The 14,375-nt window shown below is 40.7% G+C and overlaps 1 protein-coding gene across 7 annotated transcripts in view; it reads right to left on the reverse strand.

Moving 5' to 3' along the window:
- FNDC3B (fibronectin type III domain containing 3B) overlaps positions 1-14,375 on the reverse strand; it is a 341,119-nt gene that overhangs the window by 35,987 nt on the left and 290,757 nt on the right. For all 7 annotated transcript variants that reach the window (XM_080656861.1, XM_080656865.1, XM_080656862.1 and 4 more), the window contains 3 exons: positions 13,896-14,009; positions 13,418-13,567; positions 10,867-11,147 (listed from right to left, as the gene is read on the reverse strand). In XM_080656861.1, the coding sequence (XP_080512987.1) occupies positions 10,867-11,147; positions 13,418-13,567; positions 13,896-14,009 (545 nt within the window). The remainder of the gene's footprint in view (positions 1-10,866; positions 11,148-13,417; positions 13,568-13,895; positions 14,010-14,375) is intronic.

Consider the following 14,375-nt stretch of genomic DNA (forward strand, 5'->3'; position numbering starts at 1 on the left):
ATAAATTCTTAGGAAACAGATTAGTTTAAAATATTCCTATAATTTAGATTTATGCACTTCTCATTTACAACAATTATATATATTAAATATATATAATGGTAATGGGAAATATCACTTAAGTATTACTATAGCTAAATGAAGTCTGTGACCTCAAAAGGGCATTAATTCTTCAAATGTAAAGATTACATAATTTAGCAAGTCATTATAATAATACTAGAGGCCCAGTGCACAAGATTCATGCACTGGGCGGGGGGAGGGTCCCTCAGCCCAGCCTGTGCCCTCTTGCAGTCCGGGAGCCCTCAGGGGATGTCTGACTGACGGCTTAGGCCTGCTCCCCGATGCAGTCGGATATCCTTAGCCCAGCTTCTGGGCTTCTGGCTGAGCGCCACAGCAGTGGTGGGACCCTCTCTCACCTCTGGCAGCACGAAGGATGTCCGACTGCTGGCTTGTAAGCAGTCAGTTGAACATCCCCCTGAGGGCTTCTGGACCGCAAGAGGGTGTAGGATGGGCTGAGGGACCCCCTGAGCGCACGAATTTCATGCACTGGGCCTCTAGTCTATTCATAATAAAAGCTCTCAGCAAACTAGGGAAAGAAGGGAACTTCCTCGACCTGACAAGAGCATCTTTAGAAATACCTACAGCTAACATTAGACTTAATGGTAAAAGACTAAATGATTTCTCTTTAAGATCAGTAACAAGGCAAGGATGTCTACTTTCATCATTCCTAGTCAATATCATGTACTAAAAGTCCTACAGAATATGTGTGTCGGGGGTGGGGGGGAAGGAGGCGGGCAGGGAAGGCATAGAAATACGGAAAAAAACAAAACAAAACTGAAACTACAAGACACTGCTGAAAATATTATACAGAGAGACATACTGTGCTCATGAATTATAACGCTACACAGAAAAAAAAAAGGTTAAGTCTCCCTCAATTATGCCATACACATAATGAAATTCTATCAAAATTCCAGCAGGATTCTTTTCAGTAGATATATATAAATTCCTTCTAAAAGGTATGTGAAAAAGCAAAGGAACTAAAATGGCTGATACAAATTTGAAAAATAAGAATAAAGTTAGAACAACCATGCTACCTGATTTAGGATTTACTATAAAGCTACAGTAATCAAGACAGTGTGGTACTGATAAAGACACAGACTCATAGATCAATATAACAGAATAGAAATTCCAGAAATAGACCCATGCAAATATGGCCAATTGACTTTTGACAAATGTGCAAAAGTAATTCAATGGAGAAAGAATAGTCTTCTTAACAAACGGTGCAGAAACAATAGGATTTCAATAGGAAAAAAAGAATTCTCAATCTAAAGCTCACCTTACGCTAAACTTCATTCAGAATGGATCACAGACCTAACATTTAGGTAAAGAGTTTTTAAAAAGGATGTGAAAAACATGATTCATAAAAATAAAAACACCCTGAAAAACTGGGCTTCATAAAAATTAAAAACTTTTGTACTCCTAAGAGAATGAAGATAAGCAACTGACTGGGAGAAAATATGTGCAAATTATATACTGACAAAGAAACTGTATCCAGAATGTATAGAGGCCTCTAAAACACAACAGTAAGAAAATAAACCAATTTAAAAAAATGGCAAAAGACTGGAACAAACATTCCATTAAAGAGGATAAACACATGGCAGACAATCACATGAAAAGATATTCAACATCAGTAGCCATTAGGAAAATGTAAATTAAAACGAAAATGAGATACCACCATGTCCCTATTAAAATAGTTAAATAAAAAAATACTTAATACCATGTTGGCAAAGATAAGAGGCAACTGAATTTCTCATATTTTCCTGGTGAGAATACAAAATGATAGCTACAATCAAAAACAGTTTTCCTATAAGATTTCTTATAAAGTTTAGCATACACTTATCAAATGACCCAGCAATCCAACTTCTTGGTCTTTACTCTAGAAATATCAAAATTTATGTAAACATAAAAACTTGGACACAAATGATAACTGCTCTATTCATAATCATCTAAAACTGGAGGAATAGCTGCCTCATAATTTAGAATGTAGTGAATACTTATCTCTGATAAAGTACAGCAAAAATTCCATTAAAGAGCCTTTCTGTTCCCAGATCCTATTATACCAGAGGCTACATCAGATCTCTTGTAGACACCCCAAGTTTCTCAATGTAACATTGAAAGACTAAAAGCAACTCTTCCCTGTTTCTCCACATGAGTCTTATAAAATAGAATTACGGTATTAATACAAGAGTATTTTTCTATGATTGGAAAATAAGACATTTTTCCGCAACTGGAGAAGAAAAATTTTTTAAAGGTGGTAATCATGGTAGTAGAAATTACTACCCTTTTTCCCTTTTTAAGAAAAGGGAATTAAGTTTTAACCCTTCTCAAAGTTGTAACGTATTTCTTCATCTACAAGGTTTATATTAATACCTTTCTAGTGTCCAGATTGCCATTCCTTCTCTTTATTCCAGGCAGGTATTCCTAGAATCTGGAGGTCAAGATGCTTTCTTCCATCTGCTTACCTACAGACCTCAGGAGCTCAGCTTGTATTTTGCTTTGTGCAGCCCCAACAGCCAAAGGATAAGGGGGGAGGAAGACAGCCATTCACAGAAGACAGGGGAAAGCCACAGGGACGGCTTGTGTGGCCCAAAGGGGAGAAAGAGGAAAACAGGTATTCACAGGGGATAGAGAATTCTGCCATAGAGGGCGAGAAAAAAGGGGGGACCCACGTGGGGTTTGAGCTTTGAAGCCGCTATAGTTACCAATAAGAAGGGATTTTCAAAAGACAAAGAATTGCAGCCTTTATAAACCTTAGGGAAAAGGAGCTTAGTGGGTTACCCCTTTGAGACCCCTCCCCATGTGGGAGTCTGTACTTGTTTCCAATAAATTTCCACCTTTCCATATACCACCTTTTGTCCGTGGCTTCATTCTTCGAATCCACCTGGACAAGAACCTGGGAAAGAAACCACCTTTGCATTCTACTCAGAGAAAAATCATGCGTTTCAGTTTGAGTTTCCACGTTTCATATACAATAGCAATAATAAGAGCATCACAGTAGCATTTTAGGTCTCTTTAGCAGTGGGAATCCTGCTTCTCACTTTGGTGACCTTGGGGAAATTATCTAACACCTTTAAGTCACAGTTTTCTTAAGCATAAAATGGGGTTAGGAATATCTTTGCTGCATTTACAGTATAAACAGGGCTGCTTAAGATAAGGGATGTGGAGAGCACTTTTTATTTTTTAAAATACTTTTTATTACACCACACAACCAGAAAAGAATTCAAAAGCACTTTGGTGAACTTTAAAGGGCTAATTTATGGAGTTAAGAGTTGTTATTCTCATGACTTCTTTTGAGACCGCCATTCCTCTCTAAAAGTGAAGAAAACGTGTTGAGCGCCCGCGTGGAGTGGCACTGCACTGGGCATACAAGCTCGTGTCTTCATTTCAGTTGCATTATTACACTGCCTCACAGTTTAACTTGAATAATTTGCTGGTACCATCTATGTCATTCCTTCCTCTAAATTATGGCCAAGGACCCGGCTAAGGACTGGCTTTTTAAATCCTCCTCCGAAGGTGAAGGTGAGACAAAGAGCCAGGGAACAGATGGAAATGTTAACAATGACCACTGATGACCATCACAACAAACAACACTGAACACTTGCTCTGCCCAAGGAGCTGTGTTGTGAGTAGGAACCAGCCCTTTCTCTTTCCTTCAGAGATGAGATAACTGCAGTTAAACTCAGAAAGGTTAAATGACTCAACCTAACGACCCCGTGGATACTAGGTGCTGAACCCTAGATTCGATATGTACAACACTGCTCTAATTTCTACCCACCCCCATGAGGTAAGAAGGAATTACTTGTCTATTTTAGCAGTGAATGAACTGCAGTGGCTAAGTTCAGTTCTTTGCCCTGATCTACACGGTGGATACAGGCCAGATCTGGGTGAGAACCGATCTTCTTAGCCTCCAAGTCTTTGTGCATTCTGGCATGCCATACTCGCCTAACAACCTGGGCCACACAAGGGTTCTAATCCAATCAAAAGACAATTTTAATCCAACCCACACTTTCAGTTCAACAACAACTGCCATTTGCCAATGAAACAGACAAAACAGCCAATGAATGTATTTTCACGTTATTTAAATAACTTTTTGCCTTGAAATCAACTACCAAGATTTTAAAATACGTCAACTTTCCTCCATTTTTACAAAAACACATTTTGTTTCAGTAAAAATGCATGGAAAACATTTTTTCATGCAGCTGATGCACTGAACATTAGTTGTAAAAGTCACACCCCAAACTGAAGTGGAACTGAGGATCCAATACAATGAAATGAGGCCAGGTCTTCTTACATGCTGGTGAACATATGAAACTGAGCCCAGAAGGCTGAGAGAACAGAACAAAGACTAAGGTAGTGACTGTCCATTCTGTTTTTGGGGAAAAAAAAATGCAGTAAGTAAAAATAATCTCCTAACTTCAGCGAGAGCTCACTTGGGACTAACAAGAAAACAAATACCTTGAGGAACAAGTCCAAGAATTCAAAACTGACTTTCAAATTTTATTAAAGTCTATCCAAATGCAAATTTGAGATGTTTTCTCTTAGCTGAAGTAACATGTTAATTCTGAAGTTCAGATAGGCTCCACAGGGCATTTTCTTTTTTTTTTTTAAACATGAACTGCATATCAGTTTTTGAAATCTTAAGCTCCGCAAACTAAATCTAAGGGAAATGGAATTTTGCTTTCCAATTTAGGAAGGTGATGTAATGCTGAGAAACTCTATCTTGGCTAGACTGATGTGAAAAATCTGTTCAAATGCCAGGAGCCTGCAATATCCATCAATACACTGATAATACTGATTAAATAAATCAAATTAAGAACACTGTTATCCTGGCCGGTGTGGCTCAGCTGGTTGAGCGTCATCCAGTGCACCAATAAGTTGCCAGTTTGATTCCCAGTCTGGGCTCATATCTGGATTGTGGGCTCAATCCCCAGTGGAGGGTGTGCAGGAGGCAGCTGAGCTCTCACATCAATGTTTCTCTCTCTCTCCTCTAAAAATCAATTTAAAAATCTTAAAAAAAGATTATTTTTTATAAATTTTTACAAAAAATCTATTAAAATATCTACTAACTGCTTCCGATCATAGCCTTCCATAATGCACTTTACATACACCCACAAACTTCTGACACCACCTGTATTAAAAGAAGAATGACTTTCAGAACAAAACCTTCCACCTGGGGAAGATGACTTCTCAGCCACCATCAGCCATCCTGGTACTCAGGATGTCTAGAGTATAGAGATGAGGGCAAGAAAGACAGCCCCCCTTCTCCCATCAAGGGATGGGGTAGGAGAGGTCTAAGAAGCAAAACATGAGCTTTTTACACCTCCCACCCCATCCCCACACCCAATCTAACATCCGATCATCTAATTAAAGAAGAGAAAAATACGACAGGAGAATCATCATCAGGTAACTTCTGAAAAAATAAAATAGTAGCATTAACATAAGAAATCTCTTGGGGGAAGGTGTGTTTACAGCACAGCTATTCAGAGAAGGCTTCTTGGAAGGGTAACCTGAGCTGGTGCTTCTCCTGACAGCCCCATGGATGCAGGGCCATCTTTCTGTCTCCAGGCACTTTGATTTGCTTTTGTCTCGTGCCCTGCCTTGAGGGGGCATGGGGACCTTAAATATTTCCCATTGCTTAAAGGAAAATGCCAGGTTTCCAGACATTCTACCTATAACCTGGTCACAGCTCACTTTCCAGCTCACGTCTTCCCTCCCAAGCATCAGTGACATAATGTATTGAGTGCTTACTTACCATGTGCCAAGTCCCATAGGAAATGCCTGAAATCTTATCTAAAGCACACAACACCCTATTAGATAGTTAAAGTTTGTATTCTGTTTTACAGAGCAGAAAACTGAGGCACTGAGTTTAATGACTTGCCAGAGGTCACAGAGACAATAGTGAGAGACCCAGGACTGAAGTCAAGGCTGTCTGTCTGACTCCAGGGTGCTACTTCTGAACTATTCAGAATCTGTCTCCTAATAAAGCCCATCTTGTCTTGTTAGGATGAAAAGACTTGTGATTCACTTCTTGACAGGCTAATGTAGTGCCTGACATAGAGTAAAGACTCAATAAGTGTGATTTCCTCTCCCCACCATTTTCCCTAACAAAAAGAGCATAACAAACAACTCTACCTTTCCTTGTTTGCCAGCTCAGTATGAGTCAGACATATAATGAGGTTGCCAAAAAAAGTAACGTTAGGAAACCTTACTAACTGTTCCATTTGGAAAACAAGTAAGGTGACAGTCTTGCTCTACTCTGAGCCAGCCAGCCAGTCAGCCAGCCAGCCAAGCACATTCCTGCAGGTCTGGGCACACTAAAGGGACCATCAAGAAACAGGACTCGCCCAATGAAGAGGATGGAAGAGGTTACAGAAAACCCACACCAGTCTAGACAAACTCATTAGTCAACAGAGTGGCAAACCGTGGCCCGCAAGCCGCATGTGGCTCGCGAGCCACAGTTTGCCGACCACTGGTCTCTACAAAAGTGAATGAAGTGAGGATGGTGAAATAGAAGACAGTTGATGTTGTTAAGATAATGATGACCAGGTGTGCTGGGATCACCAAAGCACAGTCTACAGGAGTGGGGCTCCCACTTCTATAGTTTGCGAAAGTACTACAGGTGATTCTTATATAATTAACATTCAAGAACCAATGCTCAGAGGTTCTCAAACTTTAACATGCACCAAAATCTCCTGCAGGGCTATTTAAGCAGAGTGTCTGACCACACCTGATTCAGTAGGTCTAGAGTTGGGCCTGATAATTTGCATTTCAACAAGTTTCTAGGTGATGCTGGTATTGCTGGTTTAGGAACCACAGTTTAAGAATTACTGCTCTAGAGGAAGTCCCAAGATCAATTGTGCAGATTTCAGATGGAGAGCGGCTTCAACAAAATAGTTATTCACAAGTGGCATGGACTGCCTGGTGATTAGCAGCTGGAACCACTGCACAGACTGGGAATGCTGGAGCCAGGACACTGGGAATGGGTGACACCATGTGATCTTGTCTCAATCAGCTGGCAAAGACTATGACTGTGGCATGCAAAGGAAAGCTACATCTCTGTTTCAAAAAAAGTTTTTTTCCCCTCAAACCAAAACAACTTCAATTTCAAACTCAGTTCTAAGCTTAAAAGTAAGGTCTTTAAAAATAGCACTGTAATTCCAAACAGCGTGTAAGTAAGCCAATGGGTATTTTTGCAAGAACCAATGGAGAAGCAATGGATCAATTAAAATACCCTTTTGCATCAGTAGGTTTGCTAGAGAGGTGCATGTTCCTGTTCCCGCAAGATGCAAGACGGAAAAAGAAAAAAAAAAATTCAGTAGAGAACAATCTGTAACTACTAAAAAAAAAAAAAAAAAAAAAAATCAAACCAAAGAAACAAGTCCTTTACCAAAGCCCCATGGCCTGCTTATGATGCTTCATCCCACACTTTTATCTAGAACATCATGATCTGTTCATTTATATTTTAACAAATTTATGGGTCAGAAAAAGGTGAGGCAAAAGTTGATTGGACCAAAATTACATCCTTTGTTCCTTGAAATACTCATTTTGTATTTTACTATAATTGTTGCAATTTTGCTTTTGAAACAAAAGAACAAGAGCATAATTGACTGGAGTCCTACTACAGAATATCCATTTGTGTACTATAGAAACTAGTATAAAGTTGTATAAAGATTATCTTGAATTTGAATATTAATTTTAGTATCTTAAGTATGAAATACTCAATTTATTTACTGATTGACCAGTGAAGACTAAGGCTAAATCTTTTTTTAGGGGTAGGGTAGGGGGGAAAAGATCAAACAATTTGACTAAAGCCAAAGACCTGCCTTTCCTAAAGCTATTCAATGTCATGCAGTCTATCTAAAAAGGTATCTTTCAAGCTATCCCTAAGGTTGAAAGGTGACATCCTCCCAATGTGACTTCCCAAGTCAGCTCAATATGCCTTGCATATTAATACTGAATTAAATTATTTAGCTCCATCCAGTAAATACTCTAAAAATAGAGTCTTGAGGTATTATCTAAATTAAGTTCATTCTCCCATAGTTCCTACACGACTGAACCATTTCATCTTCTCCAGAACAGAATTATCCCGAGAAACTTTTTTAACACGTGGAGGATTTTTTATAATTTCCACCATAATTGGCATTTCATCGTGAAGCAATGATTCCCTGCATCAGTTCCTTCATTTGAATTCCAGATGTCTTTCTAGAAGTCATTTGACTGTATGTTGACTAATAAAAGTCAACATTCCTCCAATATCATCCTTCTATAAACCTTAACGTTTATAATCATGTATGCCACCTTTACAGCAGGTACAATGTCAAGGAAGAGGTGGAATTCCTAGGCTAGCACTTGCCCTAAGAGCCCTTTTGTGATTTCTGGTCCGAATGCTCAGAGCCCTGGCCTCGGGATTTGTGTTCATTCCAGGGTAAGCATGGCTGTGAAGCAGACTGATCACAGAACCTTCAAGTGAGTCCCTACACCAGTGTGGCTTCTTCATAGCCTGAGGGATCAAGGTCAAGCAACTGGTCTCTTAAAAACAGCTGGAGGATGACAGTGATGTGGTCATTTCCCCCCAGAAATATACCTCAGGGTCAGCACCATCATGGGGGAAATTCCCTGAAGTCAAGGTCTGGTTTTAATCATTTCCTCAGCACCTGACTAGACTGCTCTGCACATAGCAGCACTTATATTTGATTAGCATGCAAGAGTGAAGACTGCTTTTCTGAGATTGACTTAAAAGGCTAAACTGAAGGAGTGCCCTTGGCTGCCTCTTCACCTATGTAAGTCATATCCCCCTTTATTCTGTTCCTATTTCAAATCCCACTGTGAACCATCCTGACCATTCTGAACCTGGGACTTGCTCTCTGAAATGTCAACAGGATGGTGTCACAGTGTTATTTGCAGCCTGTGATGTCACAATAACCTACCGTTTTTGGTTGCTGTTTTAGTGTCCCCCAACTCTGAGTGCTCTGCAGGCAAGAATATTGTTTATCACTGTTTTACAGACAGACTCACAGTGTAGAGTGCTGTGCTCAAAAGAAACTTCTTAAAAGAATAAAAGAGTAGGGAAACCCCCCCCACAAACACCCTGTCATTGTTTTAAAAAGCAAAGTAATATATTTATATGAATTAGTCACAAAAAAATTTGGTAAGAGAGAAAAAAAGAGTAGAGATAATATGATATCACAGGATGGAACTTTTGTCACTTACAACTGATTAGCTGATTCTTTCTTCAGCTTTTAGAAATAGAAAAGGTAGTGTACCAGACTATTGAACTAGAAAACACCATAAAAAAAGATAAGTGAAATGATAAGTCCTTTTCTAGAAGCAAGTTTATTTGCCTGCCGTTCATTGCCCTTCCCCACCCCAAGAAGAATCAGTCTTGTTTGATGGTGATCTTGATGATGACCAAAATTACAATGCATGTTTATTGTGTACTTGCTATATACTGCTGGGCTGTGTAGAAGTATCTACCTAATAAAAGAGTAATATGCTAATTGACCATACCTTCAGGATGCCCACCAGACAATTAGGAGTATGTAAATTAACCCAACAAAGATGGCATGTTAATTTGCATATGCAGGCATTGTCGTCACCATGGTGATGACACAGGTGTTCCACACCACCCCAGCCGCTCTGGGCCTCTGGGCAGCATGGGAAGGTGGAAAGGTGGTTCCGGGCCGGAGCGGAAAGGGGCCAGAGCAAAGGCGGTGCCAGCAGTCAGGGGAAGGAAGGCCCATTCTTGCATGAATCTTCGTGCATTGGGCCTCTAGTTCAATATTAATTTATTTACTCCTTACAACATGCTTATGAGGTTAGCAATTTTGTTCTTCTCCTTCATGGAAGAAGAAACTGAGACCCAGGGAGGTTCTCCCTGAGAAACCATTTCTTTTGACAGAGGGATGCCCTGGTAGCACACATGTACAACCACAGATGGTCCCTGCAATCCTCTAACGCTAAACTTGTGTTGAGCGAGTTATGGCAATGTGGAGAGAGGGCTAAATGATTTGAAATTTTAAGAGGCCATGTTACGGAAGAAGGTGTGTGAGGAGAGGAAAACAGATGGCTGGCTCCGGATTGGAAGACTGGGGGAAGGAAAGCACGCAGCTGTTCATTGGGTTTTACTTGTGTGATATAATATCTTTCTCTGGCCCCTTGGGAAATCCTGAGTAAAAGCCACATCACATATTTTTTTAAAAAACTGTGTCTGCTGCCGAAACCGGTTTGGCTCAGTGGATAGAGCGTCGGCCTGCGGACTGAAGGGTCCCGGGTTCGATTCCGGTCAAGGGCATGTACCTTGGTTGCGGGCACATTCCCAGTGGGAGGTGTGCAGGAGGCAGCTGATCGATGTTTCTCTCTCATCGATGTTTCTAGCTCTCTATCCCTCTCCCTTCCTCTCTGTAAAATATCAATAAAATATATTTAAAAAAAAATAAAAATAAAAACTGTGTCTGTTTTTGGGGAGGAATCAAAGAGGAGCGGAGCCCTGCTTCAGAGGTGGGCAAGTACATGGTAAGGACAGAGGGTGTCCACAGATGGATATGAGTCACAGTAAAAATACAAAGAAAAGTGGCTATCAAGAGACCAAGAGGGAGCAACTGATCTAAATTGATGGGTGAAATTGGGTAAATTTGTAACCGACTCAAAGTATAAAGCAATACAAGTTTTAAAGCTATATTTGCATTTAGTACTCATATATTTTAATTAAGAATGGCTAGCGTTCACTCGTTTGGCCTTTAGAACCTGAAGGGTGTGGAGCCCCAGTACTGATAGGTCCACACAGTCCTATTTCTCCCTCCCTGCACTCACCGGTACGTTGTTTCTGGAAGAAGATCTTTCAGAATGTGGGTGGTGGTATTGCCCACGGTGATGCTAGTGTCTCCCAGATCAATATTGTAAGCAAGGATTTCAGATCCATTATTGCACGGCTCTTCCCAGGTCAGTACAAGGCACACAGAAGGTGAATCGGGGTAGGCATTGGGGGGCTCTTCCTCCAGGACACAGAGAGTGGAGACAGGGTCAGGGGCAGATGCTGGTGTCTGGCAAAGGACAAGCTCGCTGTACGGCCCTGCTCCAGCTTGATTGACGGCCTAAAAGACAACAGCAAGAAAAGCCCATAATACACCATTGTACACTTGAAGGCCTCCATGCTAGGTGCTGCTAAATAAATAATATACGATTTACTTCCAGAAATGTAGGTAGAAATAAATCCTAGAAAATGTTCACTTTCCAAAAAAAGCCAATCACATCTTTTCTATTAAGCAAAAGGTAATAACATTGCCATCGTCACCTTTCAAGAAAAATAATTTTAAAATAATCCTTTCTATTTGTATGGCCCACTGCAGGTTATATACTGTCTTATACAACCTTCACAATAACCATCTGAGGTACACAGTGCATTGCAAGTATTCTTATTTGCCTTTCATAGATTTAAGGCAAAGCTGGGACTGGAATTCAGTCATCTGACTTTCAACCCCAGTGCTGTCCTGGAAGAGCAAGAGGAATTTTAGAAAAGGTCTCTTATGTTTTCCCATGTGAATGATAAACTCATATCTGAAGTCAATTCTCAGCCCTTTCTGACGTTACCTGAGAGCAATAGCTGACCCCTTTTTCACTCACCGCTCTTTCAAATACTTACTCACTTGGTCTCCAGAACCCATACTCGTTTTTTGCTTACGTACTGCTGCTTCTCAGCCACCTATGCGGTTGCTCCGCATCACCCAGATTTCTCAACACTGGAGGGCTCAAGCCTTGGACACCTCTTCTTTTCTATCTCTGCTCAAGCTCTTGGAGAGCTATTGTGTCAGAGGATAAACGGCATTGATATCCTACTTCCAAAATTACTTGGGTAGTTTGGACCTCTGCCTTAAATGCCAGCCTAATGTATCCGACTACCTTTCGGGTGTCTCCACTCCAATGTCAAGTAAGCATCTCAGCCTCAAAGCTCCTCATCTCCGCCCACCGCAGCTCCCGCAGCTGTCCCCACCCTTCAGCTGACCAATCATATCCCAAGTCACCCCTGGACACCTTTCTTCCTCTCAGACCCCTACCCAATGTATCTTTTAAAATGCAGTGTGGGGAAGTCAATGCTAAGTGACAACATATACCCTAAAAGGAGAAAAGGAAATAGAAGAGCGTTTTAAAGGGAGACAAAAACTCGAAAAGCACAGTGGAGTTCTTTCCTATGGTGACAGAGAGTTCTTCATTTATATCCTGCCTGGCTCCTAAAACAGTAGTGTGGCCTTACCTAACCTTTTCCCAATGACTCAGCATCACTATTATAAAGATCAGATAATGTGCTGTGACCTTGACTCATTGACAGAGGGTGAATTATGCCCCAGTTGCTCCACACGAGAAGGAAAGTTTATTCTGAAATGTTTCTGATAAAAATAGGATTCAGAATTTAACAGAAAAGCCTCAATTGATATGGAAAATTAACGTGTGAAGGGGATGTTTTCTCCAAAGAGACCAGAGACATTGATGTTGATGGGTCTGCAATAAGCAACTTGATCTATGACTTAAATTGGGTGGAAACCTAAATCTGGCATCTTTGCTTCTTTATCCAGTTAAATCTAAATGTGTGTGAAGATAGAATTCTTCAAGGTCAAGAACCACATCTGACTCATCTTTGTATCTCTCCTCTTGATCATCCTGACCATCCTTTGATTTTGGTACAAGCAGTGCTCAAGAAATGTTACTGAACAAATGGATAAAAAAACCCTGTTTTTTCAGGACAATACAAACAGAAAAAAAAAATCATTTATCCAATTCAAAAAAGTAAAAGTAAACCATGACTACTGTTACTCCCAGGGGTTAGGCTAGGAGCCAGTTGTTCTTGATTATTCTATGTGGACCTCCAAGTGGAAGTGTACAGATAACCAGCCTTGTTCCTGGTCACTGAGAAGGGGGAGGTGTGCCCTGTATGTAATGAAGGCTAGTCCAAACTACTCTAATGCTTGTTTTCGGCTCCATTTAACAGCTGACATATAAAATTACCATCTTTTGCCATTTCTCAGTGCTTTCCCACTGAAATGTGCATCTCAGAGAAATTCAGACAGAAGGAATCTTTCGTAAGGAGCTGTGACACCTGTGTCTTGGACTCACTCATTTATTCAGGGAATCGATAAACAAGCAAGATGCAAGGGTGGTGAGAAGCAGAGAAGAATCTGGTTTTGTTCTTACATTTCAGGACTTCCTCAAGTACCAGAAATTAATTGTAACATTCATTTTTATTTAAAAGGACTCTTTTTCCACACTATCCCTTCTGATAGCCTCCCTCACAAGCCTCTGAGTACGTTTCCCAAAGAGCCTCCCATGGAACACCAGTGTCTATAGTTAAGTCTGAGCAGCGTTGACCCACCTGTAGTCTACAGCAATACTGAGCGGCAGGCAGCAGGTCCCTTATTGCAAAGCCAGGGTCTGTCCCATGATAAATGAGCTCCAAGGATTCTTCATCCTCTCCCCATTCCAACCTGTACTCTGAGATGTCAGCACCAGAGCTTTCAGGACTCTGGAAAGCAGGACATTCAGGGAATTTAATTTCATTGCGAAAAAAAATCTATATTGTGTTCAATCAACCAAACTGACAGGGTGACATACCCCAGGATATTTCAAATACATACAGAAGAAAGGCACGAAAGAGATATCCAACTCCTCCTCAATTCTGACCAGTGGTAAAATTTCCACAACTCTGAATGATATAAGCAAGTGCCAAGGAAGACAAACGTGTAAAAGTCACCTATAGTGAATTTGGGCTTTGAAAAGTTTCCTCCTAACGTGCATTCGGGGAGATAAAGTCAAAGAAACGGAAAATAATGCAGAGCACGTGTCTGACTTACCTCCCAGCTCACGAGGACACACCCATCAGGTGTAAAGGAAATACACGGTGCTCTGCACTGTCCAGGGGGCCCTGCAGCAGTGGTAATCTCTGAGACGTCAGAATAGGGGCCGTACTGAAAGAGAAGGACACCCACATGCTTGCATGTATGTGCGTGCACATACATGTATGTGTTCATGCCTATGTGTGCATATACAAGCTTATAACCAAATAAAGGTTATACTAAAACCTTGGTCAATACATCTGATTAAAAAAATTTCCTAAGGAGGTTTTTCACTTTCAACTGAATGTATGTATACGTTTTTCCCTACATATATTCACTGAGTGGTAGATGTCTATTACATACGTATATTTTTTTTATTCAAGGGGATTAGGAAGTTGGTTACCAAACATTTTCCCCTCCCCTCTTCTTGTGACATCAGAAACAGAAACATGGGAAAGAAGTTATCTGAAACGGACCTCAGCAGATGACTGAAGTCAA

Source organism: Plecotus auritus (assembly GCF_963455305.1).
Source record: "Plecotus auritus genome assembly, chromosome: 2".
Classification (NCBI taxonomy): domain Eukaryota; kingdom Metazoa; phylum Chordata; class Mammalia; order Chiroptera; family Vespertilionidae; genus Plecotus; species Plecotus auritus.